The 14285-nt window shown below is 43.1% G+C and overlaps 1 protein-coding gene across 5 annotated transcripts in view; it reads right to left on the minus strand.

Annotated features, from left to right (window-relative positions):
* kndc1 (kinase non-catalytic C-lobe domain containing 1) overlaps positions 1 to 14285 on the minus strand; it is a 192925-nt gene that overhangs the window by 91901 nt on the left and 86739 nt on the right. For all 5 annotated transcript variants that reach the window (XM_033033634.1, XM_033033632.1, XM_033033633.1 and 2 more), the window contains exons 8-11: positions 10192 to 10263; positions 10020 to 10081; positions 9775 to 9933; positions 5947 to 6024 (exon numbers count right to left, since the gene is read on the minus strand). In XM_033033634.1, the coding sequence (XP_032889525.1) occupies positions 5947 to 6024; positions 9775 to 9933; positions 10020 to 10081; positions 10192 to 10263 (371 nt within the window). The remainder of the gene's footprint in view (positions 1 to 5946; positions 6025 to 9774; positions 9934 to 10019; positions 10082 to 10191; positions 10264 to 14285) is intronic.

Genomic DNA, 14285 nt, shown 5'->3' on the forward strand with positions numbered 1-14285 from the left:
ACCATCTGTCACTGATACCAATGTTCAGCACTCACTTCCATTAAATCCCGAGCTCCTTTGAAACATCCAGAAATTTGCCTTCAATAGATCATTCATAACATCTGCATATTTATGCAATCATTAAAACTGTTGTTTACAAGATGGCTTTGATTTGTGCTGCAATTTCTCGCAGCCATGGGAATTGCAAGGAATTCTCCTTCCTTTACAGGACAGGTGGTGCATTGTGGTGAGAGCAGATTTGTGTGTGGGAAGAGATTCTTCACTTTTAAATAAGCACATAATCAGCCTCCTTGGCACAGACGACGTACATGGATGTTGAAGATTCTCACCGCTCTCACGAGCAGTATTAATTTTGGCTTCATCTTCAATCTTATCCTCTTTTCTAACACAACTTTCCTGATGCCACCAAACACAAGACATAGGAAATAAATTTTGGGCATGTTTCAAACTTTGAATCAATGTTGCCTTCTCTAAATTTCCATTATGAAATTCAGTATTAGAGTCCAAAGATAAGTGTACATTCGTACTCATTCTCAACAAGCAGCCAGGACCGAAGTGCTGGAGATACAAGGAACTGCAGGTGCTGGTTTACAAAAAAAATCAAAGTGCTGGAGTAACACAGCAGGTCAGGTGGCATCTCTAGAGAATTTTGATATGTGATGTTTTGGATTTGGACCATTCTTCAGACTGATTGTAATGGGGGGGAAAATAGGTGTGGGGGGGGGGGGTGGGTGGGAGTGAAACAAAGCTTTCAACTGATAGGTAGAAATGGAGACTAAAGGATAAGGAGAGATGTGTGAAATATATGGAAAGGTATAGGTGGGAGGGGGGAGGGGGGAGGGGGGAGGGGGGGACGGGGGTAGTGGTATAAATATGTGCACATCAGGGTGGGACATAGGTAAGAGAGGGGAAAAGGGGGAGGATTATCTAAAATTGGAGGATTCAATGTCCATAGCATTGGGTTGTAAGCTGCCGAAGTGGAAGATGAAGTGCTGTTCTTACATAGAAACATAGAAACATAGAAATTAGATGCAGGAGTAGGCCATTCGGCCCTTCGAGCCTGCACCGCCATTCAATATGATCATGGCTGATCATCCAACTCAGTATCCCGTACCTGCCTTCTCTCCATACCCTCTGATCCCCTTAGCCACAAGGGCCACATCTAACTCCCTCTTAAATATAGCCAATGAACTGGCCTCGACTACCCTCTGTGGCAGAGAGTTCCAGAGATTCACCACTCTCTGTGTGAAAAAAGTTCTTCTCATCTCGGTTTGAAAGGATTTCCCCCTTATCCTCGTTGCAAAAACATTAACATCTCTGTCAATTTTCATCGACGGCACACATGCGGCGGAGGGGGGCTCTGAGTGAGGTGGCCAAAAATGACGGCTGTAGGTGGTGGCGTACTCTCGGAACTCTCGGCTGTATCGCAGCACAGAGTTTTAGTAATATAGATAAACCAAGTCTATCCAGTCTTTCTTCATAAGACAGTCCTGACATCCCAGGAATCAGTCTGGTGAACTTTCTCTGCACTCCCTCTATGGCAATATTTTCCTTCCTCAGATTTGGAGACCAAAACTGTACGCAATACTCCAGGTGTGGTCTCACCAAGACCCTGTACAACTGCAATAGAACCTCCCTGCTCCTATACTCAAATCCTTTTGCTATGAAAGCTAACATACCATTCGCTTTCTTCACTGCCTGCTGCACCTGGATGCCTACTTTCAATGACTGGTGTACCATGACACCCAGTTCTCGCTGCATCTCCCCTTTTCCTAATCGGCCACCATTTAGATAATAGTCTGCTTTCCTGTTTTTGCCACCAAAATGGATAACCTCACATTTATCCACATTATACTGCATCTGCCAAACATTTGCCCACTCACCCAGCCTATCCAAGTCACCTTGCATTCTCCTAGCATCCTCCTCACAGCTAACACTGCCCCCCAGCTTAGTGTCATCCGCAAACTTGGAGATATTGCCTTCAATTCCCTCATCCAGATCATTAATATATATTGTAAATAGCTGGGGTCCCAGCACTGAGCCTTGCGGTACCCCACTAGTCTTTGCTTCCTGTTTGCCAGCCAGTTCTCTATCCACATCAATACTGAACCCCCAATGCCGTGTGCTTTAAGTTTGTATACTAATCTCTTATGTGGGACCTTGTCGAAAGTGTGATCTCACATAGGCAATACACGAGGCCCACGTCAGAGAAGTCGGTACGAGAATGTGAAGGGGAGTTAAAATGGTTAGCAACCGGGAGAACCAGCAGGACTTGGCAGACCGGGCGCAAGTGTTTAGAGAAACAGTCGCCTAGTCTGTGCTTGGGCTCGCCTATGTAAAAGGGGCAACATCGCGAGCAGCGAATGCAGTAGATGAAGTTGGAGAGTTCATTGTGAACCTCGGCCCCACCTGGATAGGCTGCTGGGGTACCTGGATGGAGGTGAGGGAAGTGTAGAGACAGGTCTTACATTTCCTGCAGTCGCAGGGAAAAGCTCCCAGGGAACGGACAGGGTTTGGGTGGGAATGAAACAAGGAGTTGCGGATGGAGTGGTCTCCACAGAAAGTGGAAAGCAGAAAGTCTTTGTTCCTGAACTGTGTGATCTGCCAATGATTGATGCTGATAGAATTCTATCTCAGAATTATTCAATGCAGGCCCGCGATTTCCTGATCACTGCTGTGGTACTAATCCTGCCTGATGCAGGAAATGTAATACCTGACAGGGAAACTGATGCAAGTGCATATGTTTCCAGAGCAAAACATATGCCATTCAGTCAGATTTGAGCAAGATAGCTCACACAAACTCTCTATCCGAAGAAGACACAATATGCTGAAGTAACTCAGCGGGACAGGCAGCATCTCTAGATAGAAGGAATGGGTGACGTTTTGTGTCGAGACCCGTCTTCAGACTATCTTCGGTGTAAACCTGAATCTGCAGTTCCTTCCTACATATCTCAGTCCAAGGAGCCGTGCTACAGAGTGGAAGATGAACAACAAACTGGTGACGTTGATGTCTGCTCACCCTACTGACTCTTTAGTACATTAGAGACAGCTGCTGAATATGCAGACAGTTTAGGAAGGAACTGCAGATGCTGGTTTAAATCAAAGATAGACACATAATGCTGCATTGACTCAGCAGGACAGGCAACATCTCTGGGGAGAAGGAACATTTCGAATCTTCTTCTGAAGAAGGGTCTCAACCCGAAACGTCACCTGTTCCTTCTCTCTCGAGATGCTGCCTGTCCCGCTGAGTTACTCCAGCATTTTGTGTCTATGCAGACAGTTTAGTTCTATTAGCAAAGCTTTTTATTTTACATTGATAAATCAACACTTTTATTTAATAAGAATTGATTACAAACAGTTTATAATACTGAGGATGGATATTTCAAAATTAACTCCATTGCATGTCGGCTAATACGTGGCGACTCGTTGCATACATTGTGTAATAATAATAATAATGGATTGGATTTATATAGCGCCTTTCTAATACTCAAGGCGCTTTACATCGCATTATTCATTCACTCCTCAGTCACACTCGGTGGTGGTAAGCTACTTCTGTAGCCACAGCTGCCCTGGGGCAGACTGACGGAAGCGTGGCTGCCATTCTGCGCCTACGGCCCCTCCGACCACCACCAATCACTCACACTCATTCAAACACATTCACACACAGGCAAAGGTATCCAAAACAAAGAATTCCACTGTGACATGTCACATGTGAAAACAAAGAATTGATCAATCAACCAATTCTTGCCTTCACTCTCACCCAAATCCTCTCTTGCCTCTGCAAAACTTTAAAATAATTAGGTCATAAGGAATAGGAGTAGCATTAGGCCATTCGGCCCATCAAGTCTGCTCCACCATTCAACCATGGCTGATCTATCGAAGATAGACGCAAAATGCTGGAGTAACTCAGCAGGACAGGCAGCATCTCTGGAGAGAAGGAATGGGTGACGTTTCGGTTCGAGACCCTTCTTCAGACTGATCTATCTCTCCCTCCTAACCCCTCCTGCCTTTTCCCCATAACCTCTGACACCTGTACTAATCAAGAATCTATCTATTTCTGCCTTAAAAATATCCACTTACTTGGCCTCTACAGCCTTCTGTGGCAAAGAATTCCACAGATTCGCCACCCTCTGACTAGAGAAATTTCTCCTCATCTCCTTCCTTTAATTCTGAGGCCGTGACCTCTAGTTCTGGACTCTCCCACTAATAGAAACATCCTCTCCACATCCACTCCATCCAAGCCTTTCACTATTCTGTATGTTTCAATGTCCCCCCACATACCTTAAAATTCATAGTATTTATAACCTCAGCTGGGATGAGTTGGGGAATGGACTGTTGGGTGGGGATGGGGTTGGAGGTTGTTGAAAGGACTCAAGATTAAAACCCTCCATTCCCCTCAACCAATTTGTTGAAAGTAAAATGAACTGATGGGAAATAATTGAAGGTGGTCTCTGGGATGACTCCATGGTCAAGATTGGATCATAAAACAAGTCTTATATTATTGCACAGTAAGTCTCATGTCAGCTTAACACCAAATGATGCCACTCAGTCAACAACCTGTATATTTAATTCTCTGTTAATTCATTCACATGATATGGGTGTCATTGACGGGACCAACAATTATCACTCATCCCTACTTGGTCTGAATTGAATTAACTGCTGGACCATTTGAGAAGGCAATTATAAATGAACTGCATTGGTGAGTCTGAAGCTGGAGTGCTGGACGATTAGTAAACTACATTTACTTCTCTCAAGATTTGTACAAGAAGTCACAAGCTTACAACTGGATCCTATTCCAGAGGACTGTTCAGAATCCAAACTGTTCACACATCAGAAATGAACGTGAACAGTGTGTGGGAGAGGGTCACAGAAGCAGCTGTAAGAGAGCGTGAGATATGCGGTAATAACAGCTGTAAGCCAACTTCACTGTCTCAACAAAACGCTGCATTAACTCAACAGGACAGGCAGCATCTCTGGAGAGTAGGAATGGGAGATGCTGCCTGGCCCACTGAATGCTCCAGCACAGGCAGAAATTCCTCGTCCCCACAGGAGATGCGTAGGGCACCTGTATTATTTTTTACACAAAAACATTATAGTAGAATCAATTATCAATGGAACTAAATTCTTCGTCTGCTAATTGTCAGAGCTGTATTAGATAAAAAATCAATATTGTGACCCTCTGAATTACTTATCCAGTATTTTAATTTAGAGATACAGCGCGGAAACAGGCCCTTCGGCCCACCGAGTCTGCACCAACCAGCGATCCCCATATATTAACACTATCCTACACACACTAGGGACAATTTACACTTATACCAAGCCAATTACCCTACAAACCTGTTGGAGTGTTGGAGGAAACCGAATTACTCGTAGAAAACCCACGTGGTCACGGGGAGAACGTACAAACTGCCTACAGACAGCACCTGTAGTTGGGATCGAACCCGGGTCTCCGGCGCTGCAAGCACTGTAAGGCAGTAACTCTACCGCTGTGCCACCATGCTGCCTATTTCAACAATGATCCTACTTATCCTTTATGCTATTTCAATCATCATGCTGCTTACCCCTTTCTATTATAATCTTGATCTTCCTCTGTTGGCAGGGGAGACCATCGCAATACTTGTAATGGTCCACTAGAAATTAAAGTTGAGCTTTCTATAACAGGCACGTACACATATACACAAATGCTGTAGTAACTCAGAGGGTCAGGCAGCATCGCTTGAGGACATGTTTTGGGTCAGAACCCTTCTTCAGACTGATCAGACTGATTCAGATTGAAGAAGGGTTCCAACCCAAAACATCACCTCTCCATGTTCTCCAGAGATGCTGCCTCACCCTTTGAGTTACTCCAGCATTTTGTGTCCATCTTTAATATAAAGCAGCCTCTGCAGTTCCTTGTTATTACTTACAAATCTAATTGTTTTGTGAGAATGAGGTAAATAGAAATACCTGCAGAACAGAATTCCTCAGAAAAATTAAGACCTCTCTGCTGTCAATTCCTCGATTTATAAGATACTCGTTACAAATCTGTAAAAAATAAAAAGGCATCAGTGTTAGAGTTACTAGGGTACACAAAATTGCTGGGGAAACTCAGCGGGTGCAGCAGCATCTATGGAGCGAAGGAAATAGGCGACGTTTCGGGCCGAAACCCTTCTTCAGACTGATGGGGGGTGGGGAAAGAAAGAAGGAAAAAGGGAGGAGGAGGAGGAGCCCGAGGGCGGGCGGATGGGAGGGTGGGAGGAGACAGCTAGAGGGTGAAGGAAGGGGAGGAGACAGCACGGGCTAGCCAAATTGGGAGAATTCAATGTTGATGCCATAAGGACGCAAGGACCCCAGACGGAATATGAGGTGCTGTTCCTCCAATTTCCGCTGTTGCTCACTCTGGCAATGGAGGAGACCCAGGACAGAGAGGTCGGATTGGGAATGGGAGGGGGAGTTGAAGTGCTGAGCCACCGGGAGGTCAGGTAGGTTATTGCGGACTGAGCGGAGGTGTTCGGCGAAACGATCGCCCAACCTACGCTTGGTCTCACCGATGTAAATCAGCTGATAAATCCCCAGGGCCAGATAGGCTGCATCCCAGAGTACTTAAGGAAGTAGCTGCAGAAATAGTGAATGTATTAATGATAATTTTTTTTAAACTCTTTAGATTCTGGAGTAGTTCCTGAGGATTGGAGGGTAGCTAATGTAACCTCACTTTTTAAAAAGGGAGGGAGAGAGAAAACGGGGAATTACAGACCAGTTATTCTAACATCGGTAGTAGGTCGTTGCTTCAATTCAAAAATTATCATTAATACATTCACTATTTCTGCAGCTACTTCCTTAAGTACTCTGGGATGCAGCCTATCTGGCCCTGGGGATTTATCGGCCTTTAATCCACTTAATTTACCTAACACCACTTCCCGGCTAACCTGGATTTCACTCAGTTCCTCCATCTCATTTGACCCCCAGTCCCCTGCTATTTCCGGCAGATTATGTATGTCTTCCTTAGTGAAGACAGAACCAAAGTAGTTATTCAATTGGTCTGCCATGTCTTTGTTCCCCATGATCAATTCACCTGTTTTTGACTGCAAGGGACCTACATTTGTTTTAACTAATCTTTTTCTCTTCACATATCTATAAAAACATTTGCAGTCAGTTTTTATGTTCCCTGCCAGTTTTCTTTCGTAATCTATTTTCCCTTTCCTAATTAAGCCCTTTGTCCCCTGCTGGACTCTGAATTTCTCCCAGTCCTCTGGTAGGCTGCTTTTTCTGGCTCATTTGTATGCTTCATCTTTTGTTTTGATACTATCCCTGATTTCCCTTGTATCCACGGATGCACTAACTTCCCTGATTTATTCTTTTGCCAAACTGGGATGAACAATTGTTGTAGTTCATCCATGCAGTCTTTAAATGCCTTCCATTGCATATCCACCGTCAACCCTTTAAGAATCAATTGCCAGTCTATCTTGGCCAATTCACGTCTCATACCCTCAAGGTTACCTTTTTTAAGTTCAGGACACTTGTTTCTGAATTAACAATGTCACTCTCCATCCTAATGAAGAACTCAACCATATTATGGTCACTCTTGCCCAAGTGGCCACGCACAACAAGGCTGCTAACTAACCCTTCCTCATTACTCAATACCCAATCATTCCAAGAAATCCTCTTCCTCAGCACCCTTGCCAATTTGATTCACCCAATCTATATGTAGATTGAAGTCACCCATTATAACTGTTTTACCTTTGTTGCACGCATTTCTAATTTCCTGTTTGATGCCATCCCCAACTCCACTACTACTGTTAGGTGGCCTGTACACAACTCCCACTAGCGTTTTCTGCCCCTTAGTGTTTCGCAGCTCTACCCATATCGATTCCACATCCTCCAAGCTAATGTCCTTCCTTTCTATTGTGTTAATCTCTTCTCTAACCAGCAACGCTACCCCACCTCCTTTTCCTTTCTGTCTATCCCTCCTGAATATTGAATATCCCTGGATGTTCGGCTCCCAGCCTTGGTCACCCTGGAGCCATGTCTCCGTGATCCAACTATATCATAGTCATTAATAGCTATCTGCACATTCAACTCATCCACCTTATTACGAATGCTCCTTGCATTGAGACACAAAGCCTTCAGGCTTGTTTTTACAACACTCTTACCCCTTATACAATTATGTTGAAAAGTGGCCCTTTTTGATTTTTGCCCTGGATTTGTCTGCCTGCCACTTTTACTTTTCACCTTGCTACCTATTGCTTCTACCCTCATTTTACACCGCTCTGTCTCTCCGCTCACACATTTAAGAAACCCTTTCCCTTTAACTCCATCCTCGACTATCCCATTTGACACCCCACCCCCCTTATTCAGTTTAAAACCACCCGTGTAGCAGTGGCAAACCTGCCTGCCAGAATGCTGGTCCCCCACCTGTTAAGATGCAATCCGTCCCATTTGTACAGTTCCCCCTTACTCCAAAACAGATCCCAGTGATCTAAGAATCTAAATCCCTGCCCCGTGCACCAGTTCCTCAGCCACACATTCAGGTTCCGTATCTCCCTGTTCCTGCTCTCGCCAGCACGAGGAACTGGAAGCAAACCGAGCTCTTTAAAGTCACGCTGCAGAATATTCATCCCCTTCTTTCCGACATCATTTGTGCCGACATGCACTACCACTTCCGGCTGTTCACCTTCGCCCTTGAGGATTTTCTGCACTCTGTCCATGACATCCTGGACCCTGGCGCCAGGGAGGCAGCACACCATCCTCGAATCCCGTCTGTTGCCGCAGAAAACCCTGTCCATACCTCTCACAATGAATTCTCCCACTACAATGGCGTTGCCTGACGTTGGCCTCTTTGGTTTTGGCTCAGCAGCCCGATTTGCTTCGCAAGCCAGTCCGCCACTCAGTGTAATAACGTCTTCTGTCCCGACAGCTTCTAAGTGGGGGAACCTGTTCACAAGAGGTACAACACCCGGGGACGTTTGCATTCCATGCTTCCCTCCCTTTCTCACCGTCACCCACCTTCTCTCTTCCAGTACCTTAGGTGTAACAATCTTACTGTAGGACTTGTCGAGGAACAACTCAGTTTCTCAGACAAACCTGAGGTCATCCACTTGCTTCTCCAGTTCCCCAACACGGTCCTCCAGGAGCTGTACCTGGATGCACTTCTCACATTTGTAGCAGCCAGATGCACCAGCAGTGTCCTTGACCTCCCACATACTGCAAGCATCACACTGAATCAGCATGCCTGACATCTCCTTCTTTCGTCTCTCCCTCTCCAGCGTTATGTGTAGCCTCCTCTCCGAAGACTCTCGAGCCAAAGACTCACACTTTTCTCACAGGTCACTTCCCTCACAAGGCCGCTCCCTCACTGTTGCTTCCTAAGAGCCGTCTTGCTTATATTGACTGAAAAAAATTGCCTAATTTACCAATTTACAAACCAAATTCCTCAGTTTTTAACTGTTTTCCCCCTCTGACTCGCTTCTAACTCTCCTCCCACTTGGGCTAGAGCCAATCAGTGTTTTCTCTTGCTTATCTTTCTTGCTGTTGCTTCCAAATCAACAGGAGCTCTGAGTAATTTTCTATTTCTATTAATTTGGTGCTGATAGATCATAATTTCAAATGGAGATAGATGGTGGTGCAGAACCACAATAAGCATTTTATTACCAATGCACAGCAATACACAGTACAATGAAATTGCTTAAAAAATATACTTGCTGTATTGGAGGAACCTATTTTATATAGTAATTAAGAGATAACTGATGTTATTCACAGAAAAAACAATCAACAGAGTAAGTGATCTGAGAGTTGTACCTTGAGTGCCTCAGTAATTGAAGGTCTTTCTGCGGATGTTCTCTTTGCCATATCCAGCAGCAACATCTTGAGATTTTTGGACAAGGGTAACTTTTGATTCAATGGAGCATTGAATTTAGCTGCTGTCCACAAAATGGCCGCAACTCCATAAACACAGACCTGTTGAGAAAATATTTCTATTCAATAAAATCTACACAATACCCACACGATTTAACAGTGAAATATCCCCAATTTAATTAACAAACCTTTTCAGTAATAACTCCTTGCTTAACAAATTCAGGTGCTAGGTAGAATGAATCCAGATTATCTAAAGGAAAGGAACGCACATCAGTAAACCAAAGTTCACAGTTGCTGTTCACAATTGCTATTATTTAATTTATTTTATCAGAACTCAAAATATACAAAACAAAGCCTTACCATTGTTCACTGACGACACAAACAGAACTTCTCCACTGGGATCTATGTATGCAGACTCGAGACAGAGGTATTCTATAAAATATATTAAAATAAATGACCAAACTGTTACCAACAATTGTTCCCTGCAGTTGACCAATTTAGAAGGCTAACCTAATTCATTAACGGGACATTTTACACAATAGGAATAAAGTCATGAGTACACACTTGCCATTGAGCTTGTGAAAGGTCTACTTACTGTATGCAGTTGAAATGGCATGTGTGTTTTATCTATGCTACCATAAATATATCAAATACATCATTGTAATTGAATTTTAAATGCTGGAGCACCTTGGCAAGCAAATGAATAGATGAAGAGAGAAAAGAATGAAGATCGAAAGGAATGATTTGATATAAAAAGGAAAAATTAATGATGAGAAAGACGTATTGTGGGAAATAAAGTGTTGGAAGTTAGAGAATGAACTAATTATAAAGCAAAATGTGACCTCCATTCTCCTCTGCACAACAAATGTGGGTGGCACGGTGGCATAGTGATTGAGCTACTGCCTTCGAGTGCCAGAGACCCGGGTTCAATCCTGACTAAGGGTGTTGTCTGTACAGAGTTTGTATGTTCTCCCTGTGACCTGTGAGGGTTTTCGCCGAGATCTTCGGTTTCCTCCCACACTCCAAAGACGTATAAGTTTGTAGGTTCATTGAATTGGTATAATTGTAAATTATCCCTAGTTTGTGTAGTGTTAGCGCGTGGGGATAGCTAGTCGGAACGGACTCGGTGGGCTGAAGAGATGCAACATTTCCATGTTGTAACAACATTTCCATGTTGTATCTCTAAAATAAACTAAACTAGACTGAGAAGGAGATCAGGACAACAATGTTTATGTGTATTTTATAAAAAGACACGAGTCTTCATACTCCTAAAGAACTTCATATTTAAGTCACAAAACAATGTTAAGCAGAAAATGCTTTTCAAGCAGAAAATACCAACCCAAATGGAAAATCCTTTGTCCAAAAGTTCCCTTAAAAATCTAGAAATTTGACTCAATTATAGAAAGGAGCTGAGAGGCAGTTGTGTTGTACAGCACCAAACATGGCTTTAAAGAGAAGGAACTGTTAAGGGCTTGTCCCATTTAGGCTATTTTTAGTCGACTGCCGGCGACTGTCATAGTCGTAGCAGGTCGCTGAAAAAACGGCGACTGGACCCCCCCCCTTCGACATAAAACATGAAATAGAATAATTACTTTAACAACAAAAAACCAGTCAGCACCGGCGACAACCTAGGTCACCTGCTGCAACCTACATTAACTTGCCGACAATTGCGACAGCATCTTCGTCAGGAGAAGTCAAGCTACGCTCAATGGTGTCAATCCCACTGTCACTGACTGTCTCTGAAACACTTTCAACATGTTGAAAATCCAGCGGTGACCAGAAAGACGCTACGATTCTTTGGGCGACTGAGGAGACTACTCAAGACCATACAGGCGAGACCCCGGCAACCATGTGGCGACAGCCTAGTCGCCTGTAGTCACCTAAAAAATTGCCTAAGTGGGACAGGCCCTTAAGATACACACGAAGGTGAAGAAGTTGAGCAGAATACTTCAAAGGTTATAATAAAGTTCTATTTTTGAAAGTAGTTCTCAAAAGGAAAAAACATCAATGCACAAAAATAATTACAGGAGAATGATAATAATTCACTTGCCATAATTCTTAACCTAAAGATATGTCTTTGTCTGATTATAAACAGTTATAAGTAACAAAACAGAGGAAGAATATTATCATTCTCAAACAAGGAGCTGGCAATAGATGGCTGGAAAGCCCATAGAACATAAATCAATGCACAAAATGATTTTAAAAAAACAGTGATCAATGAATGCTGCACACATGATGAAAGAATGATGAAAGAATGTATCGGCTGGGCTTGTATCCACTAGATTTTAGAAGGTTGAGAGGGGATCTTATAGAAACATAAAAAATTATTTAGGGATTGGACAGGCTAGATGCAGGAAAAATGTTCAGAATCAGGAGTCACGGTTTAAGAATAAGGGCTAGGCCATTTAGAACTAAGATGAGGAATAAACCTTTTCACCCAGAGAGTTGTGAATCTGTGGAATAATCTGCCACAGAAGACAATGGAGGCCAATTCACTGGATGCTTTCAAGAGAGAGTTAGATTTAGTTCTTAGGGCTAACTGAATCAAGGTATATGGGGAAAAAACAGGAACGGGATACTAATTTTAAACATTAGACAATGGGTGCAGGAGTAGGCCATTCAGCCCTTCGAGCCAGCACCGCCATTCAATGTGATCATGACTGATTATCCCGTATCAGTACCCTGTTCCTGCCTTCTCCCCATATCCCCTGACTCCACTATCTTTAAGAGTCCTATCTAGCTCCAGCTTGAATGATCAGACATGATCATATTGAATGGCGGTGCTGGCTTGAAGGGCCGAATGGCCTACTCCTGCACCTATTTCCTGTGATTCTATGTTTCTACATACAGGAAGAAAATTCTGTTCATTGCGAGAGGGATAAATCAAGGGGTGAATCACCTCAACCATTCATGTTGCTGTCTTTACAACATAACCATCACCAGCTAGGGCAGTGCCCTTTCATGTGTTATCAAGGGTGGTACTTGGTTGTACCTAGTTGGATACTCATGGAGGAGTTCAAATGCCACAGTGGAAATGCAGGCAGTAAAATGAATCCCCAAACCATGTAGCTTCCCTACCCATATATAAATTATTTATCAATAACAACAGCATTGTAATCCATTGAAAAATAATGAGAAGGGAAAATGCACAATTGTAACTGTGAGCAGAAAGCTGTTTGAGAACAATTGTATTCTTTCTCTGCTTTGTTACTTATAACTGCTTGATATCAAACAAAGACATGCTGTTAGGTTAAGAATTATGGCAAGGGAATTATTAAATGGGATGTTTTTCAATCTCGTAAGTGAAATAATGTACCTAAATAATTAAGATAATGTTTGTTCTTCAGAGAATGGTAAGAGGCTGTGAACTGCTATGTTAGGCTGAAGCTCAACATAGTTCTTGAAATGGAATATGTGTATAATTGTGGATGCCAAGCTTTGAATTTGCTACTTTCAGAAATACATATCTCATTTTGATAATAAATCAGACAAAAAAAAAAAATTGTTTCCATTTAATGATGGCATTTGCTGTGACCTGACAAAAGTCTGAGTTTCTAACACCCCTTAGACTTTACAGTCATTAATAACTTCTCCTATCTACATTCGGTTTTTTCCTTTTAATCCCAACGTGTTGAATTACTCTGAGGAGAAACTGTGCTGATAACAGGTAACTACCGATATCTTAAAATTAAACATTTCTTCATATTTATGCCTGTGGATTTCAGCAGATTGTCCAAATTTAGATGACTCACATATCTAATTTACCAGAGGATGAGTTGGCCAATAATCAGGATGGGATATTTTCTTCCCCGTTCACAGTAACTGTGTTGACTAAGATTGATGAACAATAAATAGGCCAATGATTTTCTAGTCTGACCACTAGGATTAACATTGCACAACATTCAACTGCAGCAAGCTTCTAGGAGTCTTTGTAGCTCACCTTTGTACAATATGTTAGTAAGTCACTTCCAACGATATCAATAATATCTGTTACTAAGTCTAGTCACCTACTGGTTACTGGTCGCCTAATGTAACAATGGCACACGCAAATGTGCTGTAGTACCCGAGGGCAGCACGGTGGCGTAGCAGTAGAGCTACTGCTTTACAGCCCCAGAGACCCAGGTTCGATCCTGACTATGGGTGCTTGCTTGTCTGTACGGAGTTTGTACGTTCTCCCAGTGACCGCGTACGTTTTCTCCAAGATCTTCAGTTTTCTCCCACACTCCAAAGACATAGAGTCTGAATAAGGGTCTCGACCAGAAATGTCGCCAATTCCTTCTCTCCATAGATGATGCCTCACCCGCTGAGTTACTCCAGCATTTTGTGTCTACCTTCGATTTTACCAGCATCTGCAGTTCTTTCTTAAACAGGTTTGTAGGTTCATTGGCTTGGTAGAAATGTAAAATTGTCCCTAGTGCGTGTATGCTAGCGTTAATGTGCAGGGATCACTGGTC

This window comes from Amblyraja radiata, chromosome 15, assembly GCF_010909765.2.
Source record: "Amblyraja radiata isolate CabotCenter1 chromosome 15, sAmbRad1.1.pri, whole genome shotgun sequence".
In the NCBI taxonomy this organism is placed as follows: domain Eukaryota; kingdom Metazoa; phylum Chordata; class Chondrichthyes; order Rajiformes; family Rajidae; genus Amblyraja; species Amblyraja radiata.